At 54.8% G+C, this 25,355-nt stretch overlaps 1 protein-coding gene across 1 annotated transcript; it reads right to left on the bottom strand.

Moving 5' to 3' along the window:
• Positions 1 to 474: 474 nt before the first annotated feature.
• OLFML2A (olfactomedin like 2A) lies at positions 475 to 25,348 on the bottom strand (the record flags this gene model as incomplete). Its single annotated transcript, XM_080820775.1, has 8 exons — positions 25,220 to 25,348; positions 16,675 to 16,938; positions 10,766 to 10,873; positions 9,035 to 9,244; positions 6,970 to 7,219; positions 4,530 to 4,764; positions 2,697 to 2,878; positions 475 to 1,079 (listed from the first exon to the last, which is right to left on the bottom strand). Exons 1-8 carry the CDS (start codon positions 25,343 to 25,345, stop codon positions 475 to 477), a joined length of 1,980 nt encoding a protein of 659 aa, XP_080676901.1. The 5' UTR covers positions 25,346 to 25,348.
• Positions 25,349 to 25,355: the final 7 nt, after the last annotated feature.

Below are 25,355 nucleotides of genomic sequence, written 5' to 3'. Positions count from 1 at the left end.
CGGGGAAGGGAGACAGGGTTGAGAGAACAAGAGAAACCAGAGGAGCAGGGAGAGGCCTGGAGGTGTAGGGGAGCATGGTCAGGTCTCCTCCTCTGTAACATAGGACTGTTGGGACGGTTTGGCCTGCCTGATCCAAGCTGAGGCTATTTAGGCAAGGGACATGGTCTCTGCACCTCAGTGTCCTCATCTGTTAAATGGGCTTAATTATCCCTACCTCTGAGGGTGCTACTGGCAGGAATGAATGGGTTTGTGCATGTGAAGCTCTTGGCATAGTGCTCTGCAAGGGGAAGGGATTATTAATCCACCGGGGGCCAAGGAAGCTTTATCCTGGCTGCCCCACGTGCCCAGCACCTGCCCTGGGCCTGGACCCCGATAAATATTCGCTGGCGGAACCCCCTGCAGGAGCTGCTGTGGGGGAGCCACGCCCACGCCCACAGCCACGGCCACGCCTCTCCTGTGAGCACAGGTCCCGGCTCAGACCACGAAGTGGAGGGTGTAGGTGAGCTGGTGGCCGTTGTCCCAGGCGTACAGCACGCGCTCCTTGGGGTTGTAGTCGATCTGGGTGGTGAAGGCGTGCTCGTTGAGGAAGGGCAGCTGCGGCCGGGCATCGGTGCCCGTATGGGTGTCGAAGGCGTAGGCCACCTGGCCTTCCTTCCGGTTGTAGGTGTCCACGGCGTACAGGATGCCGCAGACCAGGAAGCAGTTCCCGTAGGAGTTCCGCCGCAGCCGCGTCCTCCACGTGGTCTCCCGGTGCGTGGACAGGTCGCCGGGGTCCAGGCGGCTCAGCACGATCACCTCGGGCTGGGCCTCGTCGTGGTCATCCGCGGCGGGGTAGATGACCCACAGGCCGCTCTCGTCCACGGCGAAGTCGATGTCCGAGTGGCCGCGCCACTTCCAGGGCGTCGTGTCCTCGTAGACCACGTCGGGCAGTAGCGCCCAGGAGGCCACGAAGCGTTGCCGCAGGTCGTACTTGATGATGTTCTTGGTGAAGGCGCGGTTGTAGTAGAAGGCACCCTGGTACACCACGTGGCCCGTGCCGATCCAGTTGTAGGGCAGCTTGTACACGTTACTCCAGCGGCCTGTGTGTGCAAGGCAGCTGCTCACGCCGGGGCAGGGCCAGGCCTCCCAGGGTCCCAACTACCCCAGTAAGCAGGGGATACAGAGCAGGCTCTGGGCTCGGAGCTGGGCTGATCATCTTACCGCCTGCCGGTCCAACCCCCACCCCGTGAGAGTCGATGTCCGCAGGTACTGTTAGCATCCCCCTTTGCCAAGGAGGAAACAGGGTCAGAGGGTTCAAGGTCACCCGGTTATGGAATGGCACAGCCAGGATTTAGACAGCCCCTAGGCTTTGTCTCAGGGCCTTTGCTCAGGCTTTTTGTCTGGACTGCCATTCCCTATCCTGTCTGCTTCAGCAATGCCTCCTTATCTTTCAGAGCCTTCCACCAATATTTCCTCCTCCAGGAAGCCTTCCACCACCTCCCGGGGCTTGAGTGAGGGCCACTCCTCCGGCCTCTCATCACCCTTGTCTTGGCACTTTTCACTGGCGTCCTCCACACCAGCCTGTGAGCCACCTGAGGCAGGCATCAGGTCACTTTTGACCCGGCAGGGGAACGACTTTGGCTGTTTCAGGCCATACTCTGACTCCATGGCTCTCATGATAAATCCAAACTTGAATGTGGCTCCTAAGGTCGGCCTGAGCCTACTCTCTCCTTAGGCTTCCCCCACCTCCCTTCTAGGGCCAGCCGGCCTCTCAGTGCTGGGCCTTGGCTCACACCGGGCCTTCTGCTTGCAACACTTGGCCCTTTCCCTTTTCTATGGCTTCTTCCTGCTCTTTCTCCGGGGCTCAGCTCAACATCAGCTCCTCCTCTGGGAGGTCTCTGACGTCCAGGCTTGGGTTCCACAGTCCCTCGAGCTCTCCCTCAAACACTACACTGGAGTTATTTCCCAAGGTCTTTGCCTCTCACATCAGACTGTGTGTTTCTGGAGGGCGGGTCAGGCCTAAAGGACCCCTCCCCCATCATGCCCCAGATCTGATCACCCAAATCCTGCCCTTCCTTGCCCAGACTTGCAGCTCCTCTAAGTCCTGGGGCTCTGCTCACCTGTAAAACAGAGCAATAACCCACCCCCCCTCAGAGAAGTAAGAAGCTACCACGAGCTGCCTCACGTGGCGTGATGCGCACATGGTAAGTGCTCAAGAAGAGGAAACGTGGGACGCCTGGGTGGCTCAGTTGGTTAAGCGGCTGCCTTCGGCTCGGGTCATGATCCCAGGGTCCTGGGATCGAGTCCCACATCGGGCTCCTTGCTCGGCAGGGAGCCTGCTTCTCCCTCTGCCTCTGCCTGCCTCTCTGTCTGCCTGTGCTCACTCTCTCTGATAAATAAATAAATAAAATCTTTAAAAAAAAAAAAAAAAAAGAGGAAACGTGAAGTATTGCTCCTCTTGACAGTAAATTAGGCTCCTGAGGACAGGACCTCGTTCATCTGGTTTGTTGCCTCATTCCCGCTCCCAGCTCCAGCGTACAGGGGGTGCCCTCAGCTGCCCCTCGTGGGGGGTGGCTGATTGTTTGGAGCTAGGCCAGGCTGGGAGTCTGGACCACGGGAAAGCGCAGGCACAAGAGGGCCCAGTCTCCATGGGATTCCCTTTTCAGGCCGCCCGCCCCCGGACCCCCGTCCCCCATCCCATCTCCCGGCTCTCCAACCTTGCTTGAAGTTTTCCAGATTGCGGAACTCCACCAAGCTGTTCCCGTAGTAGTAGTTGGTGACATAGATCCTGTCATCTTTCGCAGCGGGGTCCTTCATCCAGGCTCCCTCGTGGCGCCCGTAGCTGTTGTGCCGCACAGGGGGGTCCACAGCCCGCAGGGTGCCCTCACAGCTCACCTCTCTGCCTGTGGGGAGTGAGGGGTGCAGCATGAGGTCCTCGGCCCCAAAGGCCCCGGAGCCAGAGCAAGTCCTGGGAACATCATCTGGGTCTTACTTAAAACCTCTCCCGATATTTTGTTTGCAACCTTCTTTTTTTTTTTTTTTAAGGTTTTAATCATTTGCTTGAGAGAGAGCACAAGGAGGGGAGAGGGGCAGAAAGAAAGGGAGAAGCAGGCTCCCCACTGAGCAAGGAGCCTGATATGGGACTTGATCCCAGGACCCCTAGACCATGCCCTGAGCCAAAGGCAGACACTTAACTGACTGAGCCACCCAAGTGCCCCCTATTTGCAGCCTTTTTCCCACTTTCCTTATGATCAAAGCAATGTCCGATCAATGTAGAAAACAGAACATTCAGCAAAGGAGAATGAGGAAAAGAAAAATAATGGAAAATGTCATTATCCAAAGAAAATTTCAAACATGTTGTATTTCCTTCTGTTTCCTTTTTTCCTTTGCATATGCAGTCATGCAGATGTACTTCAAAAAAAAAATCATGATTCTTCTGAATATACAGTTTCATGTATCCTGTCTTTTCCCTCCACTGAGCAATTTCTCACATCATTAAATGGCTTTTAATGATGTGATTTCAAGGCTCTACCAGGCCACCAGACAGCTGTGCCCCAGTCCCCTTGGTGTTAGGCCTGCAGATTATTTCCAGTTTTCTGACATTGGAAACGGGCTGGGGGAGAGGGGCAGGTTAAGCGGCAGCTACTGTCCACACCGCTGACAGACCCTCTAGGAAAGCTCCCTGGAAGCTGAATGCACTCAGACTCAAGTGGGGAATGGGATTAACAACACCTTGTTATCACAGGTAGCAAGATGCCCTCCAGAAAGATGGGCTCGATGATTTAATGGAAAAGATTTCTACCGAAAGACACACGCCAAAGCTACAAACATGGACATAAAAAGATAAAGCAGTGAAAATCGTCGCCAGATTTGAGGATGGGATTCTAGCTGACGTGTTAGGAAGGGTTTGTTTAAAATACCACCTGTTGGGGGGCACCTGGGTGGCTCAGTCTTTAAGCGTCATGACCTCGGGGTCCTGGGATCGAGTCCCATATCGGGCTCCCTGGTCAGTAGGAAGCCTGCTTCTCCCTCTCCCACTCCCCCTGCTTGTGTTCCCTCTCTCGCTGTGTCTCTCTCTGTGTCAAATAAATAAATAAAATCTTTTAAAAAAAATACTACCTGTTTGACTATCAATGTCCTCAAACTTTCTTTCGTTTTTTTAAGATTTTATTTATTTATTTGAGAGAGAGAGAGTGAGCAAGTGAGAGAGACAGAGCGAGCAGGGGAAGAAGCAGAGGGAAGAAGAAGGAGATGCCCCACCGAGACGGGAGCCTGATGTGGGGCTTGATCTGGGGACTCCAGGATCACGACCGGACCCGAAGACGGTTGCTTAACCAACTGAGCCACCCGGGCGCCCCATCCTCACACTTTTTACAAAGGATCAGATAGTAGAGATTTTAAGCTTCCCAGACCACATACGTCTGTCCCGTATTCTTTTTTCACAACCCTTCCGAAATGTAAAACTGTTCTTAGCTCAAGGGCCAGACAAAACCAGGCTGCAGTCTGGGTCCGGCGCATGGGCTGTACTCTGCTGACCCCGTGACGCTTACTCACCTTGGCTCGGGACATCTGCGTGTGAAGGTGGCTCGGTGGGCTGGGGCCGGATGGTGGGAGTTGGGGTAGGGGTGGTGCCAGGGTCGGAACTGAGAGTGCCAGAGGCCGAGTCTGCTCCCTCTGAGGCCCTGGGCTCAGCCTCATCATGCTCTGCTGAGTTGGGCTCCGGCGGCCTGCCCTCCACCCTGGGCGGCAACTGTTCTAGCCAGGAAGCACTCTTGAGGGCGTTGTCTGTGGAGAGAGGACTCTGTGCTCACGTCCTATGCTGCCACCCAGGGTCCTCCCCGGGCCCACCTGGCTCCCAGCTCTGGGGCCATGGCGGAGAGAATGGGGGAGGCCCCGAGGGGTGAAAGGCCTCAAAAAGAGGGTGGTGGGGAGGCTTGGTGGTCAACAGACCGGCTCCAAGCCCCCCAGCTGAGTGACCTCAGCCAAGTCCCCTGCCTCGGTGGGCCTCAGCCTCCTCTTCTATGAAACGACAGTCGTAAGGCCCACCATGTTAGGCTCTTGCTATGATTAGAGGAAAAGATATACATCATTTGCACAGGTCCTGGCAAGCATGAGGTGCCAAACATGAGCCCCCTTCCCTCCTAAGTGTCAGATACTTTATCCCAATTCTTTCACGCCCCAGATTCAACTCTAGGAGGGTGAGACCCTTGCTTCCATTTTACAGACTTTCTCCTGGACCTCTCCTCTGGAACCCAGCCTATCGGTCCTCTCACCCAGCATTTGCCACTTCAAGCGGTGGGGGACAGATGCAGTCAGCCTCCCATCACCTCTGGACCCCAGGTCTCCATCTCTCTGTGCCCTCACTCAGCTACTACCTCTGATCGCGAGGGTTTCTGGGCCAACCCCCTCCCCCACCCTGGCCAAATCTCGCTGGCAAGGCCTTTGCTGAAAGGATGACTTTTTCAGCTCCCGTGGGACCTGTTTAGGGCCATCTCTGACCTACACACTTGTCTGGGCTGGGCTGGATGGGGTCTGGGTAAGAAGACAGAAAGATTCAATGCCCCGAGGCAGGGCACAGAGCTGGGGAGGGCTCTCAGGCAGGTTTTGCAGTCTGCTGACCTGGGTTCCAGTCCCAGCAACTCGCTGTGAAACCTGGAGCCCGTCTCTTCACCTCTCTGAATTTGTTTCCTCACCTGGATCAAGTCCAACAGTGTGTGTGAAAGTACACAGAAAACTGTGATGCCAGGGACAAAGGAAAGGGGATGGTGTGGCCCCCGGGGCTGAGGTCCCTTGACGCTGGGACAATTACCTGACTTCCCTCATTTTCTCTCCCTGCCAGCCTTCCTCTTTGCATAGGGTTTAGCCGGTCCCATGGTGGGGCAGCCCCTGGGGTTTCTTGGGAATGGGGCATACCCTCGGGGGGGCCTGGCTTTGGCAACCTGCCAGGGCCAGGGCCTGGTTCCCACGGGCCTCGCTGGCAGAGCCAGCTGTTTGCAGCTGTTCTTGGGCACTGCCCAGCCAGGGGTCAGAGGTTCTGTACTGTGGCCAGGCGGAGCTGGCAGGACTCAGAGCCAGCAGCTGCCACCGGGGGATCTGGAAAGAGGCCCATGAGGCTTGAGAGGCCAAGAATTTAGGGGGGCTCTTGAAGGAGTCTGGTCCCTCACATTTCCACCTCCTGGCCCCTTGGACATGGGGTGGGCAGAGGGCTTCATGGAAGCAGGTGGTCAGCAGGACCCAGGGTGGGCGAGCAGGCTTGGGTCACCTCTCTGGGACATAAGACGGGAGCAGGCATCTGGGGAGCGTCTCAGAGGAAAAATCAGGAGCCACACCAGTGGGGATGGCCCAGAAATTTGGGTACTCTTGGGATTTTTGTCTCTTGTGGGTTTTTTTGGTTAATTACTTGGTTGCCCTTCACTGTGACCCCCCGCAGATTGCAGGAAAAATACAGGAGTCTGTGGGCTCCTCTTTGGGGAAATAGGAAGTGGGAGGCCTCCCTGCCAAGGCCACTCTGGAAATGAGAGGTGCTCCGAAGGCTCCAGAACACGTCCCAGAACCTGGCCTGGCTCCAGCCCCAGGAGAGTCCCACCCCACCTGTGGCTGCTGCCTGCTCATGGGTCTTTTTTCCCACTGGGCTGTGAAGTCTGCGTTAGGCAGAATCTCTGGGAGAACGGCACGGACGTGGTGGACCTTCAGCAAATCTCTAAACGAGGAAGGAAAAGTCGAGTGAGGGCGGAGACCGCTCAAAACCCTGGAGAAGAACCTCGTGGCCCTTTGCGTTGATTCAATCATTTCATCCCCAACGACCCCACAAGGGGGTACCGTCGCATTGTGTGGATGAGCGACGGACACCGATAGGTATCCGTCGGACACCAAGCAGCAGACCTGAAATCTGGGGCAGTTTGTAGAGAAGACGCCGGGTCCCCTGCTTGGGGTGCGGCCACCCAACAACAGGCCCCCACGCCCCCAGGGTCCAGTCCTCCTCCAACTCACCGGCCATGGCCTCGGTTGCCTCCTTCCTGCCCGCCTTATAGTAGGTGATGCCTCGAATCACAGCCTGCTGCTGGGCCAGGGTCCGGGGCTTGGCTGTGGGCTGAGGGAATCTGCCCTTGCCGCCCTCCTTCCTCAGCTTCTCCACCTTCAGCAGCTTCTCCTTAGGAGGTTTGGTGAGGCCCCTGTCTGCCAGGGTCTTCTGAATGTTGCCGTATTTGTTGTTTTCTTTCCCTTTCCCTCCAGCTGTGTCCTGAGAGAGAAGGGAGATCTCAGACTTAGGGGAGGGGGAGAGGGTGTTCAGGAGGTCATGGAGGCTCAGTCTGTGGATGGGGGCCGGAAGTGGTCATGATGCTTTAGGCCCTAGGTCTCAGGTGCTTGTGAACTCACAGCTTTCCTCCCATAGTGGCTACATCCATAACTGGGGTATGCCTCAGTTTCCCCAGTCAGCTCTCCAGTTCCCTGGCTGGAAGAAGCCCAACCTGATAGGTTAGGTTTCTGTTCCATTTCCAAACCCACCGCGTACTCGTCCCCAGGGGGTAGATAAAAATGGTTAATTCTCAAAGGAGGGAGCTGCTCACCAGATCAGCTTCCCATCCCTGTCTCTCTTGTTCATGGGTCTTTGTGGGCAGGGACGAGGTTTTCAGGCTCCAAGGCAGGGTGACCAATCCATCTCAGCGGCCTGGAACTTTCCCAGTTTCAGCACTGAAAGTCCTGCACCCTGGGAAACCCTTTAGTCCTAGGCCAACTTGGATGGTTGGTTACCAAGGCCATTGCCCTTAGCGCATGAAGTTTCTAACATTCTGTAAATTTTATTCTCACTTCCTCTTACATGCTTCTAATGCTGGCTTGGCACAGGAACAAAGGCCCTGTGACATCGGCCACAGTTACACAGAATCTCCGGGAGACACAGCAAGTACAGTCTCTAGACTTTCCGTGCTGTGGCCCGAACAGCATTCATTCACGCCCGTGGACTTGGCACGGGAATGAGCAGGAAGCCTGCCCTGGCCCAAGGCACCAGGTTTCCTCCATGGTTTATCAGCAGCGAGGCGGTCCTGGCCGCAGACACAGTTGGCCCCATCAGCACAATGTCAGCACAGGGCGGCCAGGAGGTGGAGAGGAAGAGCGCGGCCTTGCCAGTCATGCAGCCTCGGGTTCCAGTCCTGGCACAGCCCCCCTCTCCCCACGGGCTCTCACCCTATGCTTCCTTATCTGTCCAACAGGCCATGGTTGTCCCTTCTTGCAGGTGGCTACGTGATCATGTCTGTGAGGAAGTCAGGTTTCGACTTTAGAAGTCAGATTTAGAGGCTGCTGGGAGTCCCCACTCCAAAACACGAGGCTGCTGTGGGGAACGGAGCGGCTGTGTCCTGCATGGGGGTGACTGGCCTAAGGGGCACGGATGGCACTGAAATCGAGTCTGTACCCCCTCATGTGTAGCTATCATAGGAAGGAGCAGCTGGACAATTTGCCCACCTACGGGGGGCTTCTCTCCATTTGCCCAGAGGGACAGCCTTTTCACCGTCTGCCTGGAGGAGGACCTTTTTCAAATGTGCATAAAGGTGTTTTATAGATCTTGGGTAGCCCCGCCTGGTGCGCCTGCCCACTCTGTGCTGAGCTTGAATACGGAATGTCTGGGTGTCTGCTGCAGGAATGCTGCATTCCGGACTGGAATGCAGTGGTGTCAGTCTGCAGGGTTCCCAAGACATTGCCCACCCGACCCTGAGCAGGCCTGACCCAACCACACTAGGGGAGGCTAGAAGTGGTTTTGCAGCAGCCAGCCTTGTTGCCCAGGGCCCGGCAGGGAGGGTCATCTCTATGCCTTTGTCTCCGCTAGTTTGGGAATGGGAACCAGAAGGCCACCAGATGCCTTCCTCTCAGCAACAGGGCTCACTGCACTGCCCGCAGCCCTGCCCCCCACCCTGCCAGGGACTCTCCAGCTGTGCTAACCCTCAGCCCTGTCCTGGGACCCCGAACCCCCATCCAGCTGGCCCTCGGGATGGAGGTCCTGGCACGCCATGTTCCCAAGCCCACCCACCTTCTGATCCCAACACCAGCACCATGGCCTCACCTGAGCCTTGCTAGCAGGGCCAGGTGCAGGGGCAGCGGCCGAGTCCGGGGCTGCGTCCTTCTGCAGCAGCTGGAGGCCCAGGCTGGAGAGTTCCTTCTTGATGCCCATCATGATGGCAGAGTGATTCTCATAGCGGCTCAGCTGCTCGCTGAGGTGACGCATGCTCTCCTTCACGACCTCGTTCTCCCGGCTCAGGTTCACCTTGACGCTCTGTGGGGGCAGAACTCCAGGGTCTTTGTAGCCCCCCTCTGACAGCCGCCACCCCCCCCACCATCCTGGAGGGGACACCCCAGATTCTGGCATCAGGCTTGGCAGCCCAGTCTCCTGAGCGGGGCCCAAGGGGATAGGGGCAGGGTGGTGGCACCCATGGCCACGAGTGGCTAAAGTGTGCTGCCGAGAGACCACGTAATTATTAAAATCTTATTTAGTAAGTGAATGAGTGAGGTTTTTCCTTTGGGCAGAGGGAGCCGGTCCCTCCTGGGTGAGGCTGTTTTCTCCATCTCCACCCAGACTTAGCAATAAGCAAAAAAAAAAAAAAAAAAAAAAATTTTTTTTGAGTTATCTCTTAGTGAACAGAAGCAAAGCACAGATAATGCAAAACAGAAGATAATTAAAAAATCATTTCTCTGTGGCTACGGAAATCACTTCTGATTTGTTCCAGCCGCAGCAGACATACTCTCCAGATCGTCTGGCTCATGGTTACATGAAGTGAGTTAACATTTCCTAAGATTACAGGAGGACGGGCCAAAGGGGGCTAATTGCAGAGCTAGCGACAGGAGAGCCTAGCATCTCCTAGGTGTACAGAAAATACTGGAGCACCCTGGAAATCCAGCAACTGGTACCCTACTCCTGTGCTGGCAAGGGCCTAGCCCCTAGGACACACACACCAAACACTTTCTGGATAATTAAAGCCACTGTGACCCCCAACTTTGGGGATAGTAAGGGGTTAATCTCCCACCCGGGGGCACAGGATGCCCAGGTGCCCCCTCCCTCCGGAAAGGAAGCTGGGAAAGGAAGCCCCCACACCCGCTCCTGGCAGCTGCACGTCCCCAGGCTCCCAGCAGCCCAGCAGGGGCCGGATGCAGGAAACAGGCGGAGGCCGGCCGTGCCAGCAAAGATGCGTGCCAGCAAACCCTGAACCTGCAGCCTGGACCCCCATGATGGCCCAACTCTGTCGCTGCCCTCAGGGGCCAGTCCTGGCCACCTGCCTAGACCTCTAGTACATTTGTACTGACCAGGAGATGCTCAGCATCTCTGCTTCCAATGCAGGTGGGTATTGGGCCAGCCATGCTCTCTTAAGCCCTGCCCCAGTGGGCTTGGCCAGTTCTGTGCTTTTATGTGGCATTCTATGTGACCAGTGGCCTTGGAGTTGTGCCATGTGTGAGTCCTGGTCTTGGTGAACTGAGGGCCATGGCAAGTTCCTGCCAGGCCCCTCCACATCCCTTTCAGGCAATCAGCTGGTGCCTCAGTTTCTCCAGCCAGCCTTCCAGCCTCCTGTAGGCCTGTGAGCCCCCAGTCAGATCTCTTTTCCAAAGTCTAGACCTGGAGGCCTGCCTCTCCTTCTCGCAGCCCCCTGCTGAAGTCCAGTTTTCAACAGCCAGCAGGGTAAGGCAGAATGGCCAGGGCGCCTTCTGACACAGCCCCTGTCCCGCCCCCACCCCACCCCCCCCCCGCGCCCTCCCCCGCCCCGCGCTGACCCACCCGGGCTCCTGGGGAGAGCTCTGCCCTTACCTCTTCCAGCATGTTCATCTGGGAGGCCACCTTGTGGACATAGGCGTGCACTTTCATCAGGTCCATGCTGTACAAGGTGCCCTCCAGGAGGTCCACCATGGACTGGAGCTGCCCGGGAGAGGGTGAGCCGTCAGGGCAAGGGCAGAGACCGGGATCAGGCACAAAGGCTGCGAAAGGAGCCCCACCACTTGCAATGGCCCGCGTGGGCCCTCAGCATCCACCAGACCCAGCTTGGTGGTAATCGTCCTGGGAAAAGCCACAGATTCCATCTTTTGAGCACTTAAGATGTGGCAGGCGCTGTGTGAGGGGCTGTAATGAGCTGTTTCACTTTGTCCTCAAGATAACCCCATGAGGTGTGTAGTGGGCACTGGAGGAGATCAGTCTGGATGAACTGGGATCCATACCTGATCCCATATCTGGCTTCCGTGTTCCTCCTTCTTAACAGCCTGCATCTGTGACCCTCTTCAGGGAGACGCTGTGTCTCCAAACTACCTGGGAGAGCACATCCCCCTGGGGCAGCCCTTCGGCAATGTCTGACAGAGGCGGGCATCCAAAGGCCCAGCTCCCTAATCCCAGTGGGGACAAGTTGAGCTGTCATTCGCACTCCAGCGCCCCCTGGGGCTAAGGCTGATGCCTGGCCTGAGACCCCACCCTACTGGGTTTCCTTCTCCCCCCACCCCTACTTCTTTCACTTTGGTACCAGCTTCTCTTGGGAACATTTTCATAATAAATCCCTGGAACACGAATCACTTGCCTCAGAGTCTGCACCTAGGGACCGAAACAACTATTTCTTTTAGAGTAATCCCTATGCCTAACGTGGGGCTCGAACTCACAACCCCATGAGACCAAGAGTTGCGTGCTCTACCCACTGAGCCAGCCCAGGCTGGCTGGTCTGGACGCATTTTATCTTCATCCTGTAGAATGGGAAATTGCAGCTTAGGTGAAGTGTCTTGTCCAAAACCACCCAGTTGTTAGACGGGGCCGGCTGCAGAACCCAGACTGTATAAACCGAAACCTCTTTCCTATCATGCTTTACCATTCCTTCCTGTGTTCAGATGGGGAAGCTGAGGCCAAGAGAAGGGGAGGAGCTCGCCTAACAAATAGGTGGGTGGCAGATGCTGTGTCCTCCTGGCCCAGCCAGGGGCTCCTCCCCCCTGCAGCTGCCCCTCCCTTTCCACTCTCCATCACGTGTCACAAGGATGGGACCTTCTCTCCAGATGGCCAAGACGCCAGTGAGGGTCAGGGAAACCATGGCACAAGGGGCCGGCTGGGAAATCAGCTTCCCCTGGCTTCTTGAGAAGGGCAGTTCCTCCTACCCTCTCGCATGCCCCCCCCCACCCCCAACCGTGGCATCGCTCGGGGTTTGAGCAGCCCAGTGCTCCTGCCTGGCCCCCGCCAGCTGTTTCCAGAACAGTTTGACTCCCACTCTCCCAGGGGTGTTCAAGCTGTTTTAAGCCAGAGAGCCTTTCTTGGAATAGACATTAATCTCTAAAATGGAAAGAGGGAGTGGAGAAGTCTCAGGGAAGCAGGGGTTGGACCCTGAGTCTTGTCTGCTCCCTTGGAACCTTGCTCGGACTCTGAAGACTTACTCTGTACCCCGCAGGCTCTGGGGAGCCCAGTGGGAGAACCATGCACGTAGACACCTATGTGCTTCAGCTTCCTTCTCGGTGAAACGAGGCCGTAGGGCTGTGGTAAGGAGCAGTAGTGTGTGGACAGGGCTCAGCACAGAGCGGGAACGCAACAAGGGCTTCATGGATATCAACAATCATGGGGGCTACGGCGGATCCTGGGGCTACGGCGGATCCTCCCAGCTTCCCTCTGCTCCCTTCGTGGCCACCCAAACCAGCTTTCCAAAGCACAGGTTTGACCCTGGGTCTCTCCCTTGCTAGATAACTTGTCATGGCTCCCCACTGCTCGTGCGTGACTTAGGACTGCACGTCCTAAGCCTGGCATTCGAGCCCCCCATGGTCTGCCCCTGCATCCTCTTTGACCTCAGCAAATGTTTCCTCTGGGCCAGGCACTAAGGACAGTGAGGAGTAAGACAGACAGAAGCCTTCAGGGTCCTTCAGAGAGTAGCCGAGAGGTACCCAGATCATTAATGACGCAGCGCCGACTTTGTCGAGGAACAGATGCGGATTAGTAAACTACGCCAGCAGGGAGTTTTGTTGGAACTGAGCTCTGCAGCAACAACACAGATTAGGCAAAGATGGCAGGAGAAGAGCATTCCAGGCCAAGGGAAGAGCTTATGCAAAGAGCGGAGGTGAGAAGAGACATGTTGTGTTTGGGCCACACTACTCAAAGTGCGGTCCGCAGACCAGCACCGGTCCAAGCTACAGGTTACTCATCTGTGATAAAATAATTGCAAAAAGTGAAAGTAGACTTTTATAAACTTTCAGACGCTTTGACAGAGACGTTTTTTAAAAAAGATTTTATTTATTTATTTAAGAGAGAGAGTGAGAGAGAGAGAGAGAGCACGAGCAGGGAAGACGGGGAGAGGGAGAAGCAGACTCCCCACTGAGCGGGCAGCCCTACTCAGGGCTCCATCCCAGGACCCCTGGATCATGACCTGAGCTGAAGGCAGACGCTTAAACGACTGAGCCACCCAGGCGCCCGACAGAGAAATTTTTATCTGTTGACTCTAACAGTAAAACAGTGGACTTGTATTTTGCCTGTCTGTTTTTGCCTCGTTTTTCTAATAATTCATTTTTATGGCATTTTCCCAAAGTACTGGCTCTTATTTTTAAAAAATTAGTCTTTCACCACAGATAGTTCGAGAAGCCTTGTATTAGAGGAATTGGCAGGCAACTAGTGGGGCTGGAGCAGAGAGAGGGGAGGGAGCCATCCTGGGCCACATCCACTGCACTTGCTCTCACCAGTAATGCCCTCCTTTCTTCTCTGCCTGAGGGACTCCTACCCATCCCTCAAAGCCCAGCTCTAATATTATCTCCTCCTCTGGGTTCCCACAGTTCCTGAGACGTCCCTTGGCCCAGCACCAGTGACCAATCTTTGGAGTCAAGAACTGTGTCCCCAAGAGATCGGAGATTCCTCAAGGATGGGGCCATGTCTAGTTCATGTCCAGAAGGAAAAGGAGTAAAGAGGTGAAAAGCATGCACCTGCCACCAACCTCCCCAAGAAGGGGAATCTAGAATCTTCTTCATTCTACTCACAGTCATGTAACCAAGACCAAATCACTCCAAAGCTGGAGTTCTTAGCTTGAGGGAAAGGGCTGGGGTAGAAACAAGGGAAAGGTATAGCATGGGTGTGCGCCCCCTCCTCCATGGGCTTCCCTTAACCTCCTCTCCTGGAGGGCTTCCCATAGACAGGCTCCTGGTGAGGGAGGAGGAGCCGAATCTAGTGGGAGGGGCCTCAGCCCTGTCTCATACTGCCTCTGCCCCCTTCTCCTTTTGGGGTTCTCAGGTACCTGCCCCAGTCATCTCTTCTCTTCCTCCTATACCACCACCTGATGAGCCAATCCCTCCACTACCCCCACTCCAGTCCTATAAGGCTCAATGAAAACCACCATGGCTTCTGTGCATTGAAAAGACCCAAGGGACAATGGGCTCCAGGCCGAGAGCTGCCTAGCGACCCCTTCCATGGGCAAGGGAATATAGCAGAGAATTCCTGAGCTCAAATCCCAATGCTGCCAGTTTCTCATTGTGAGATCTTAGGCAAGTCACAAGCCCTCTCTGGGCCTCAGATTCCTCCACAAGTAAAGCTGGAACAGTAAGTTCCCTTGCCAAAGGATTGTGGTAAGGATGAAATTAGCCAGAATTTATGAAAAGGTTTTGCATATCCCTGTGTAAAGTATGCTTACAATTTAGTTATTGAGAGGTGGACTTGAGGAGAAGTTGGATTTGTTCCTACAACTGAAGATTGACCTATGGCCTCAGCGCCTGGAGTTTGCAGGTCCCTAGCGAGGCCCTAGGGAGACAGTGGGGTCCAGGTACTGACAAGTTAAGAGGCAACTTGGCCTAAAATTCAGCCCCACGCCAACTTTAAGAGCTTTGGTATCCACTTAGTTGTTCCAAAAATAAAGCTGAAGTTAAATTTAAAGAAGACATTTTTAGGGGTGCCTGGGTGGCCCAGTTGGTTAAGCGTCTGCCTTTGGCCTTAGGTCATGATCCCAGGGCCGGGGATAGGGCCCTGCATCATCCTTTCCCTCTGCCTGCTGCTCTGCCTGCTTGTGCTCTCTCTCTGTCGAATAAATTTAAAAAATCTAAAAGAAAGAAAGAAAGAAAGTAAGTAAACATTTTTAGCCAAATGTTGAAGACAATTTTTCACATGTCTTGTATGCAGAGGCACTGAGCATTTTTGTTCTAGGACATCTTTTGTATAGGCAACAGCCTTGGAACACAGAGAGAGTGTTTCCTTCCAGAGTAGGGAAGGCGTGCTCAGTGCCCATTGTAAAAAAAATTTGGATTCTCTAAGCTTGCGGCTCCACTCCTGGAAAATACCCCAGTGTGTGTGCAGGTCTTCACTGAGTCACCCCATGGGAACTGGAGCTGGGAGAATCAGCTCAAGAAAATGCACATTCTCTGGCTGCTGTGAGTAATAAAGTCCTTCGTCTCTGACCCAGGAGGCTTGTGTCTTCTGCCAGCATCCATGAAATTGGCTGCCAAGTTGTTAGCTTACAAGTAGGGTAACATCTCAGTCAATTTCACAGTTCTTGATACCAAAAAAGGCAAAGCAGATGCTCATATGTTTGGAAGAAATTATAAAAGAAAAGGATGCTCTCAAAAGACACCAAAACTATCTAGTCCATTACAGAAAGAAATACAGGAGAAAAGTGGTTTAGAACACATGCTTTGGATACAGCAGCATGTGGTTCAAATCCCAGACCCACCAAGCACTGAGCTGGGCGTGTTACGAATGGTGTGAAAGTGCCTGGCTCGCTGTGGGGACAGTGACGTAGGCTGCATGTGTCTATTCAAGCATGGGCCCTGCAGTGGCCGTGGCATGGGGCTGTGCTCCCCAGAGGTGGTGCTTCTTTCTGATCTGCCCATGGTGGTGGCTGGCGGGGAAAGGTAAGCATAAAATTCACTTGAAAGTATGGCACAGATCCAAGGCTACGTGCCATTAGGTGAGAGTTTGGGCCAGTTACCTAACTTCTCTAGACCTCAGTTTTCTTGCCTATAAAACGAGAACAGTGATCCCACATGTCCCAGAATGGTTTAAGAATTTAGAGGAAAACATGCGTAAAAAGAGCTTAGCACAACATCTGGCATGCAGGTGGGGCTTGCATAGGGGACATGTTCTTATTACATTAAAAATAATAAAATGCTACAAAATTTAAAATACTGTATTCGGGTGCTGACAGATGAACAGGTTTGGGTAAAATACAGAACACTGAACTGGAAGATAAAATATTCTCTCTGTGTTTGCTTCTTTTCTGTCTCCCACACCGAAGGCATGGACTTTGTCTGGTTTCCTCCTATATCCCCAGAACTAGTGCCTGCCTGGCGGGTGGTAGGTGCTCTCTGAACAGAAGCCTGTATTTTGCGGATACGCTAGAACACAGGGTCAGCTAGCGGAAGAACGCCGCCTCCACCACTTACTGGCGAATAGGCCGGAGCAAGACGTGGCTTGCCCGCAGGGAGCCTCTGTTTCCCCACCTGTAAAATGGGATAATGACAGCGCCTCCCCAGGGTGTGGATTTTCCACTGGAAGGACAGCCTGGCACCAGCCCGTGCTAGGATCTCCTCCGGGAGGTGTTCCCTTCCTCCCCTCCCCCGGCCGGAGCAAGACGTGGCTTGCCCGCAGGGAGCCTCTGTTTCCCCACCTGTAAAATGGGATAATGACAGCGCCTCCCCAGGGTGTGGATTTTCCACTGGAAGGACAGCCTGGCACCAGCCCGTGCTAGGATCTCCTCCGGGAGGTGTTCCCTTCCTCCCCTCCCCCGGAAAGCCTACCTTGAGGAGCTCCGGGGCCTGCTTCTTGAGCTTCTCCATCTTCCACTCGTTCTCGCAGGGGTTGAGCGAGGAGGGCGGCGCCGTGCAGGAGCAGCGGCAGTCAGTCCCCGAGCTCACCGTCTCCACCGTATAGTAGTCCTCCACCCGCGCCTGCCCGCTGCGCACTCGGCGGCACGCGTCCTTGCTCAGCGGCCTCATGATGCACTTGCAGCGGCAGTCGGAGCCCTCCGAGGTCATACGCACCTGGTCCATGTCACCAAACACCTACAAGAGGGGCTCAGGTGAGCCGAAGGCCAGTGCTGGCTGGAGGGGAGGAGAGGAGGAGCTAGAGGGGACAGGCAGCAGAATCCAGGGCCCCCCCCCCCCGCCTTTGTGGGCACGGTTACAGGTAGCCAAGGAGCTAGTAGCCCTTTGGAGGAAACAGAGTCCAGTAGCCTTAAGGTAATAATACCTGAAAATATGAATAGTTGCCTTGAAAAATAGTTTGGCTATTCCTCAGTACGTTAAACGCAGAATTGGGGTGCCTGGCTGGCTCAATCAGAGTGTGCAACTCTTGATCTTGGGGTTGTGAGTTCGAGTCCCACTATTGGGTGTAGGGATTATTTTAAAAACATTTCAGAGGGGCGCCTGGGTGGCTCAGTGGATTAAGCCTCTGCCTTCAGCTCAGATGGTGATCTCAGGGTCCGGGGATCAAGCCCCGCATGGGGCTCTCTGCTCAGCGGGGAGCCTGCTTCTCCCTCTCTCTGCCTGCCTCTCTGTCTACTTGTGATTTCTCTCTCTGCCAATAAATAAAACCTTAAAAAAAAAAATTTCAGAGACACCTGGCTGGCTCAGATGATAGAGGATCCGACTCTTCATTTCAGGGTTGTGAGTTCAAGCCCCACATTGGGCATAGGGCTAACTTAAAAAAAAAAAAAAATCTTAGGGGCAGCTGGGTGGCTCAGTCAGTTACAAGTCTGCTCTCAACTCAGGTCATGATCCCGGGGTCCTGAGATCAAGTTCCACATCGGGCTTCCTGCTCAGTGGGGAGTCTGCTTCTCCCTCTCCCTCTGCACCCCCCCCACTCATGCTCTCTCTCCCTATCAACTAAAGAAATAAAATCTTTGGTTTTTTTTTATTAATTATTTTTATTAACATATAATGTATTATTAGCCCCAGGGGTACAGGTCTGTGAATCATCAGGCTTACACACTACACAGCACTCACCATAGCACATACCCTCCCCAAAGTCCATAACCCAGCCACCCTATCTCCACCCCCTATCCCCCAACAACCCTCAGTTTGTTTTGTGAGATTAAGAGTCTCTTATGGTTTGTCTCCCTCCTGAGAAATAAAATCTTTTCAAAAAATCTTTAAAAACCCATAGAATTACCAATTACCGTAAGACCTAATAATTCTACTGCTAGGCAGAATTATTCTCCAAAGAACTGAAGACAGGTGTTGAAACAAAAACTCCTATACGGATATTCATAGCAGCGTGATTCACAATAGTCACAAGGTGGAACCAGTCCAAATGTCCATCAGCTGAAGGAGAAAGGAAAGCTGGCCTCTCCATACAATGGAATATTACTGAGCCATAAAAAGGAATGGAGTACAGACACTTGCTACAACAAGGATGAACCTTGACCACCTGATGCTAAGTGACAGAAGCCAGCCACAAAAGGCCACCTGTTGGATGATTCCATTTATTGGAATCCAGAGGAGGCAGACCCACAGACAGAAGGCAGATTAATGGCTGCCAGGACTTGGGAGGGGGAAAATGGGGAGTGACTGTTTAACAGGCACAGGGGTTTCCTTGTGGAGTGATGAAAATGTTCTGGAACTAAGTAGTGTTGATGGTTGCACGACACTGGGAAAGAAGGCCTATGTGAGCTGATAGCATCTCCACAACCCCTTGTCTTGGCGCCTTTCCTTCCTTTGGGTCCCTCCACTCCAGCCTCAGGACCTTTGCAGCTTTGGGACCCTTGTCCTGAAACCCTTACCCCCTGATACTCCCTTGGCTCATCCCTTATGTTACTTACCCATCACCTCCTCTGAGAAGACTTTCCAGACTACCCGCCTCCCCTTACTCTTTGTCCCCTTATCTAGTGGCTTTGTTTTTCTTTATTATACCTATTACCATCTTTAGTTTATTATACCTATTACCATCCGAGTTAGCAGCTGTGAGATGGTGGGCAGCTCAACATTTTCCTGCCACTCCCTGGGCTGGCTCAGCCAGCCCACAGCCCACCCTGGGCTCCAGGCTCTTGGGGACACAGCTCTTCATGGCTCAAGCAACAAACACCCCAGGCCTCATAGCTACTCAACTACCACGGAAGCCACCAGGACTCAGGTGAGTTTGTGGCTCCTTTGGGCTTTCTGCCAATCCCAGCACCCACAATTGGCCCAGAGCCCCTGGGGAAGGGCCATAGGTGTTCCATTTCTTTTTTTTTTTTCTTAAGATTTTATTTATTTATTTGACAGAGATCACAAGTAGGCAGAGAGGCAGGCAGAGAAGGGGGGGGAAGTAGGCTCCCCGCTGAGCAGAGAGCCCGATGCGGGGCTCGATCCCAGGACCCTGAGATCATGACCTGAGCCAAAGGCAGAGGCTTTAACCCACTGAGCCACCCAGGCGCCCTGGTATTCCATTTCTGTTCTGAGCTGTCAGACACCCGTTTGAGCCTCTGGCTCTGTCAGACCCTGGGTGACAGCTGGAGGTGTAGGAGAAATAGACTAAGGTACATTCTTGAGTTTCTCTATTATACGAGAAGCAGCAGGATGGGCTCGGAGAGCGCAGAAGAAGACACCCAAGTAAACTGCTCAGGGAGGGCCTCCTTGAGGGACATCTCTAAGGAGAAGAGCATTCCAGGGAGTGCAAACCAGATACGTAAAGACGAGCAAGGGCCTGGCACCTGGGGGCCTGGAGAAGGTTCGCTCTGGGTGGTGCTTGTGGGACCCTGGGGTGGCAGGAGGTTAGGCTGGGGGGTGGCAGAGACCAGCTTGTGAAGGACCCTGAAAGCTGGCTGAGGATCTTGGCTTCTTCCTGGGGAGTCATGGGAGGATTTTAAGCAGGCGAGAGCCAGGGTCAGATCTGTATTACGGGAAGCTCACTTGGGCTGCTTCGTGAATAGATGGTGGCTGGAAGAGGCAATCCTGGGGCACCGAGCCCAGGAAGGAGACATCTACTGAGAACTCACTAAGTGCTGGGCAAGTGTGGGGCAGGGGTTAGGCACACAGCCATGGGCCACCTACAGCTGTGTGTCCTTGGGTAGATTTCTTAATCTCTCTGTGCCTCAGTTTCCTCATCTGTGAAATGAGGGTATTACTACTGTCTACCCAACAAAGGACTGGGTGAGGACTGAGAGAGGGGAGACCAGGAACACGCTCAGTCCAGTGCCAGGAGTTCACAGCGTAGTCTGTATATTATAGCCGTTATTTTTACTAACGATGATCCTGAAAGGGGTTGTTTCCTTGTTCATTTCTCCATGTGGATGCAGTGGCAGATAGTCTCAGCGGTGTCCTACAGACAGACAACTGAGCCCTGGAGCCATCAAATGACCGGTTCAAGGGCATTAGAGCCTGGTGTGGGTAGACCTGCAGTCCCCTGGGGGATGAGGAGGGTGGGGAAGGAGGAAGCTATGGGTGGAAGTTTTGTCCTGGGCCTTCTGTGGGTGGAGTGTACTCTGGGCAACTCCTCCGGGCAGTCCTCCTCTGCCTGCGAACGCTGACAGCCAGGCTGTCGTCCCCCATGTTCCTTAGATCTCAGGCAATGCCTCGAGCCTGCCTTCTCTTCAAGTCTCCTGGGCCCCCTTCCCAGCTCTGCTGTGGACTCCCAGTCACCCCCACCCACTCCCCAGTGGGCAGATGTGGTTGTGTTCTGTGTGGCCAGGCCAGCCAGGCCTCCTCCTGGGGACCCACCCGTCACCCTGGCATCCACCCGCCCCAGCCACAGCCTCCATATCAGACTGCAACATTCCTTCTCTCCTCGGATGAGGTGCGACGTCCTGAGGGGGGCGGCCAAGGCCCTGACACGTGGCCAGGAGTCGGCAGAGGGCCTCGGCTCCCAGCCCCAGCTGCCAGGAGCCTAGGCAAGGCCCTTCCTCCGTGATTGCTGGGCCCCGTGGTGCTTGACTGGAGGCAGCCAAGCACCATGGCGGCGGGGGGACGGACCATGCCCAGACTCAAGCCCCAGGTCCTCCATTTCCCTGCGCGGCCTTGGCCCCTCGGAGTCTCTGCACCCACCCTTGCGAGATGGGGAGGATACGTCTTTGCCTCGTAAGGCTGTCCTGAGGCTGAAATGAGTCCAAGCACGCAGAGCAGCCGACACCAAACCTGGCACAGGGTCACCGCTCTTTCTGTGGTACTTGCTGCCCAGGTAGCCGCCAAAAACCCTCCCTCACGTCCGCCAGCCATTTTCTACTCTCTCCTCTCCTCACAACCCCACCTTAAAGGGGAGAAATCTGAGCGTCAGGGAAGACTAGAGGCTCGCTCAGGGTCACTATGAAGAGCCTGACTCCAAAAATTTGGTTTACTTGCTGTTCCTCCCGTGACCACCCTTTGTCACCAGCGGAGGGCTCCTCCAGTAGCAACTGAACTGTGACAAAAAAGGGGGCCTGGGGGGGTGGGTCACAGGGGGGCAGTAGAGAGCCTGGGGCTCCCACTGGGGCTGGTCCATCCTGCCCTGGGCCCGAGGGCTGGAGATATTGTGAAGCAGGGAAGTCCCTGCCTCAGCCTCCCACTCCCCTGCGCCCCACCTCTCTCTACAGCCTCACTCAGCACACGCTGCTGCCAAAGACCCCAGAAATGTGGATGCCTCGTGCTTAAGAACATCCTTGCAAGGAAGTCCTACAATGAGATGGCAAGAGGTCATACTTGAGATTTTTCTTAAGAGAGATGGAGAAATCTGGCCACAGTGGGAAGAGGGGGGCTCAAGCTGTGAAATGTTCTAGAAATGAGCAGATTCAAATTGTGTCACCTTGAGGTGGAGTCTTCCCTCTTCTCTCATGGCATGAGAGCCCCTAAGAGCCTGTTTCCATGTTCTCCTGCAGGCAAAGACCTCCCCCAGAGCCCACTGCCAGCTCGACACCTCCCTGGATGGCTCAGGACCCCCAATCTGGAGCCACCCAAAGCTGGGCCCGGCTTCTTTTCTCAACTGATGTCTACCTACCCACCACCCACCCCAGGCCTCTGAGCCTCTGTTTTACTCCGGACAAGCCATCAGTCATGTTCTTCCAATTCCTTATCCTGAATATCCCCCATCTCTCTCTCCGACTCTCCATTCCATGACCACAGGCCGAGTTCGGACCCCATTAACTGCTTCTAAGGACACAGTACCCTCCTCCCTGCTGGCTTAATCTTCCAAAAGTTCCTCTTTGATGATCCGTGACTCTCTCGCTCCACAAACCTCCATGGCTCTCTGTATCACTGCCGAGTTCTCAACAGGGGGATGTGCCTTGGAATTACCTGGAATGCACTTCGAAAATGCAGACGCCCTGGCCTTAGTCCACACTTCAAAACTCAGGCTCTCAGGTTCCCCAGGCCATTTGGATGCCCACTGAGAGCTGAGCATCCTGGAACCCAGGATTCTGCAAACTCCTCCATCTGACTGTTTTGACCTTCACTGTTTAAGCCTGTCAGATGGAGGGGGCACGGCGACCAGCAGCAGGGTTGTGTAAGATTTTGGATTTAAGGGCTGGGCATGGGGCTTGGCACACAGGATATTTCTCAGTACTTTATTCTAGGTACCCCGGCCAACGGGACTGTTGGGGCAAGAATTTCCCTGTAGAGAGACCCTGTGGGGCCTGGCCTAGTCCCATGTTCTTTGTGTACAGAAGGACTCTATCACTTGTATTCTGTCTTCCCTGAGCCTGTTTTCAATTACACCCACAGGCGGAAACTCCCAGAGCGGAGGCGCAGCAACACCTAAGCCCCGGGGACCAGCCTGGCCTAGAACATCTGATCGAGCCTGCGACACCACCTCCTGCTGCCTGCCTTCGGACCCTCCTGCTCCCCTGGCCCAGTTCCCACAAGCTTTGGTCTTCCCTCTGCCCTTCGGGCCCTGGTCAGTGACAGGGATGACCCAAGACCCCCTTCCCACATCTGGATGCATGGAGGAAGTGAGGCACCTTTCACAGATGGGGAAACTGAGGTAGCCATGGGGAATTCTCAGCCCCATTCCAAGGTCATATAGCAGAAAGGAGGTTCCCAGAGGTCTGTGCTGCCATGCCTGGGTTTCATGTGGTTCCCTGTCTGTCCATCCCAAACTCTGAGCTGGGCAGCCCCTCAGAGATGCCAGGGAAGCTGTGAACCCCCTCTCCCACTCCCATGCCGGACAAAGCACTTCCCGAGATGAAAACTCCAAGTCCTGTTTAGGAGAGACCTTGCTATAAACATAAAATTAAAACACGCTGAGTGAGGAGCTGCCCGAGACCACAGAGTTCTCTGGTGAGTACTGGGGTTGAGCTGCCCCTGTACCCCTGAAAGTATGGGGCAGGAGGGGGGACTGGACCTCCCAGGAGCAGGAAGCCTAAGGAGAGAGCCAACTTAACCCTTCAGGGCCCTAGATAGATAGATTTCAAGTCCCAGGTTGGCCCTTGAAGGGCTCTCTCCCTCCCCCAAGTTCTCCATCCCCCCAAATCAGACAGGCTTGGAGAGGAAGGATGGTTATGGGGGAGGGAGAGGGTGATTATGAAAACAGCCCTCCCTGTAGAGCCAGCAGGAGACCGGCTGTGCTGAGGAATGCGGAGTAAATTCACCCATCACTTGATTTTTATTTTTCCCAGCTGGCTGAAGTGGTGTGGGGTGGGAGGTTCTGAAGGAGGCCTGTGCTGTGTTCCCCAGCTGCTTCGTCCTCCAGGCTCTAGGGTGCGCCTCCCTACCCCACCAGCCCCAGCTTGCCCTGGGACAACTAAACACACACACACACACACACACACACACACACACGCACGCACAACCTAGCAAGTGTTTGGCTGACTCACTACATAAACAGGGTGTTAGGTTTTCTTTGTCTTTGCTTTGTTTTGAGTGCGAGCCCTCCCCCACAAACCCTACATGCACAGTGCACAGCTCGGAGGATGCCCAGGACCAAATTCTCTTCCCAGCCAGAGGGATGGGAGGGGCAAAGCACTGATTAGGTTACGTGCGGGTTTTTTGCTTGTTGTTCCCCTACCTGAGCCAGGTCAGGGAATCCAAGAAGGTCCTGCGCGGAAAGGAAGTGGGCAGACGTTGTTTTTCAGATGGGGAAGCTGAAGCCCGGAGGCAGGCAGCGACTTACTTGCCCAGGGTCGCACAACCAAAGAACAACAAAGAGCCAGAACCCAGGTTTTTTGATTCACAGGCCAGCCACCTCTCTATATACCCTAGTTTCCCACCTGTAAAGTACGACTGATACTCATTCCCTTTTTGTCCTTGGAGCACATGGTCAAGACTGCAGCTCCCTTGTTTTCATACCCAGAGCTGGATCTTCAGGATGAGGGTCTGCTGGTCCCCAGCGCTCATACTTACCGTGTGGCTAGTGGCTTCTAGCCACCCTTTGCCTGGCCTCTGGGACAGTGCAGCCTCACCTTCTACCCAGGAAAGAGGCTGGAGTGACATCAGGAAAAGTCACTCCTTTGCTCTGCACCAAGAAAAGGGCCCTACCTCCTTCCTGCCCCTCATTCTTTCCCAGTCCCATCCTCGTCCTTACTGGGTCATTTCCAGGACCCCCTCAAGTGTTCCCTTAGTAAGATTCTGTAATCACAGCATGATTTATCGGGCACCCACTAGGTACCAGGTGTGGTGCTAAACATTTTACAGGCATGATCACCAAATGCAGGAAGTGGGAGCTATAATTATTCTCATATTAAAAAGTGAGGAAACAAACTGGGAGGGGTGAAAGGCCCAAGATCACCCAGCTGAGAGGTGGAGGGAAGATTTGAACTCAGGTCTGCTTGACACCACAGCAGATCCTTTTAGCCACAACTGAGAAGACTTCAGGTCCCTTCTGGAAGCAGGGTGTCCAGAGGCCAGGCAAGTGACTAGCCCACTAGGTTCATTGCGTAGGGACTCTGGGTCCCCAGCATGGCCGGAAAGCGTGGTCTCAGGGTCTGGTGCAAACCTGGGAGTCCCTGGGAAGCAATTACGCAGGAGTCTGCCTGACGTGGGTTAACCTCCCATGGAAACTTTGAGCCGGATTCCCAGGCTGCCCCTGCCCAGCGCTCCTGGGAATCCCTTCCCCAGGCTGGGGACTGCATCTCTTGTCTGCGCCCCCTCCAAACTCTCAGGCTCCCCTCTTCCTGGCCCTGGTTTTCAGGGCTTATCTCCCCGCACTGGATTAGGTCCCAGAGCCCTTTCCCGAGATCCCCAGGTCCCAAGTACCCCTACCATCTCCAGCACTTCTTGCCTCACGCGCTCCTCTCCCTGGGTCGTGGCCCGAGTGGCTTCCGTGCTGAGCCTGTCGGGTCTACCCTCTCCTGGTCCTCCGCTCCCGGCCCTGACACCCTCCTTGGCCCGCACCCCGGCCACAGCGCCCCCTCGCGCCCAGCTCCCCGCGGAGCTGAGCCCGGGTCAGAGGGCCGCGCCGTACCTTACTGTCAGCGCGCACCCGGCCCGCGCGCGGCGGCAGCAGCAGCAGCAGTAGCAGCAGCGGCGGCAGCAGGAGCAGGGGCAGTGGCCCGGGCCGGGGCCGGGACAGGAGGGCGGCCGCGGCCATGGCGGGATGC

The sequence above is a fragment of the Martes martes genome, assembly GCF_963455335.1.
Source record: "Martes martes genome assembly, chromosome: 12".
In the NCBI taxonomy this organism is placed as follows: Eukaryota; Metazoa; Chordata; class Mammalia; order Carnivora; family Mustelidae; genus Martes; species Martes martes.
Note: the sequence above shows the minus strand (reverse complement) of the source record. Positions and strands in the feature narration are given on the sequence as shown.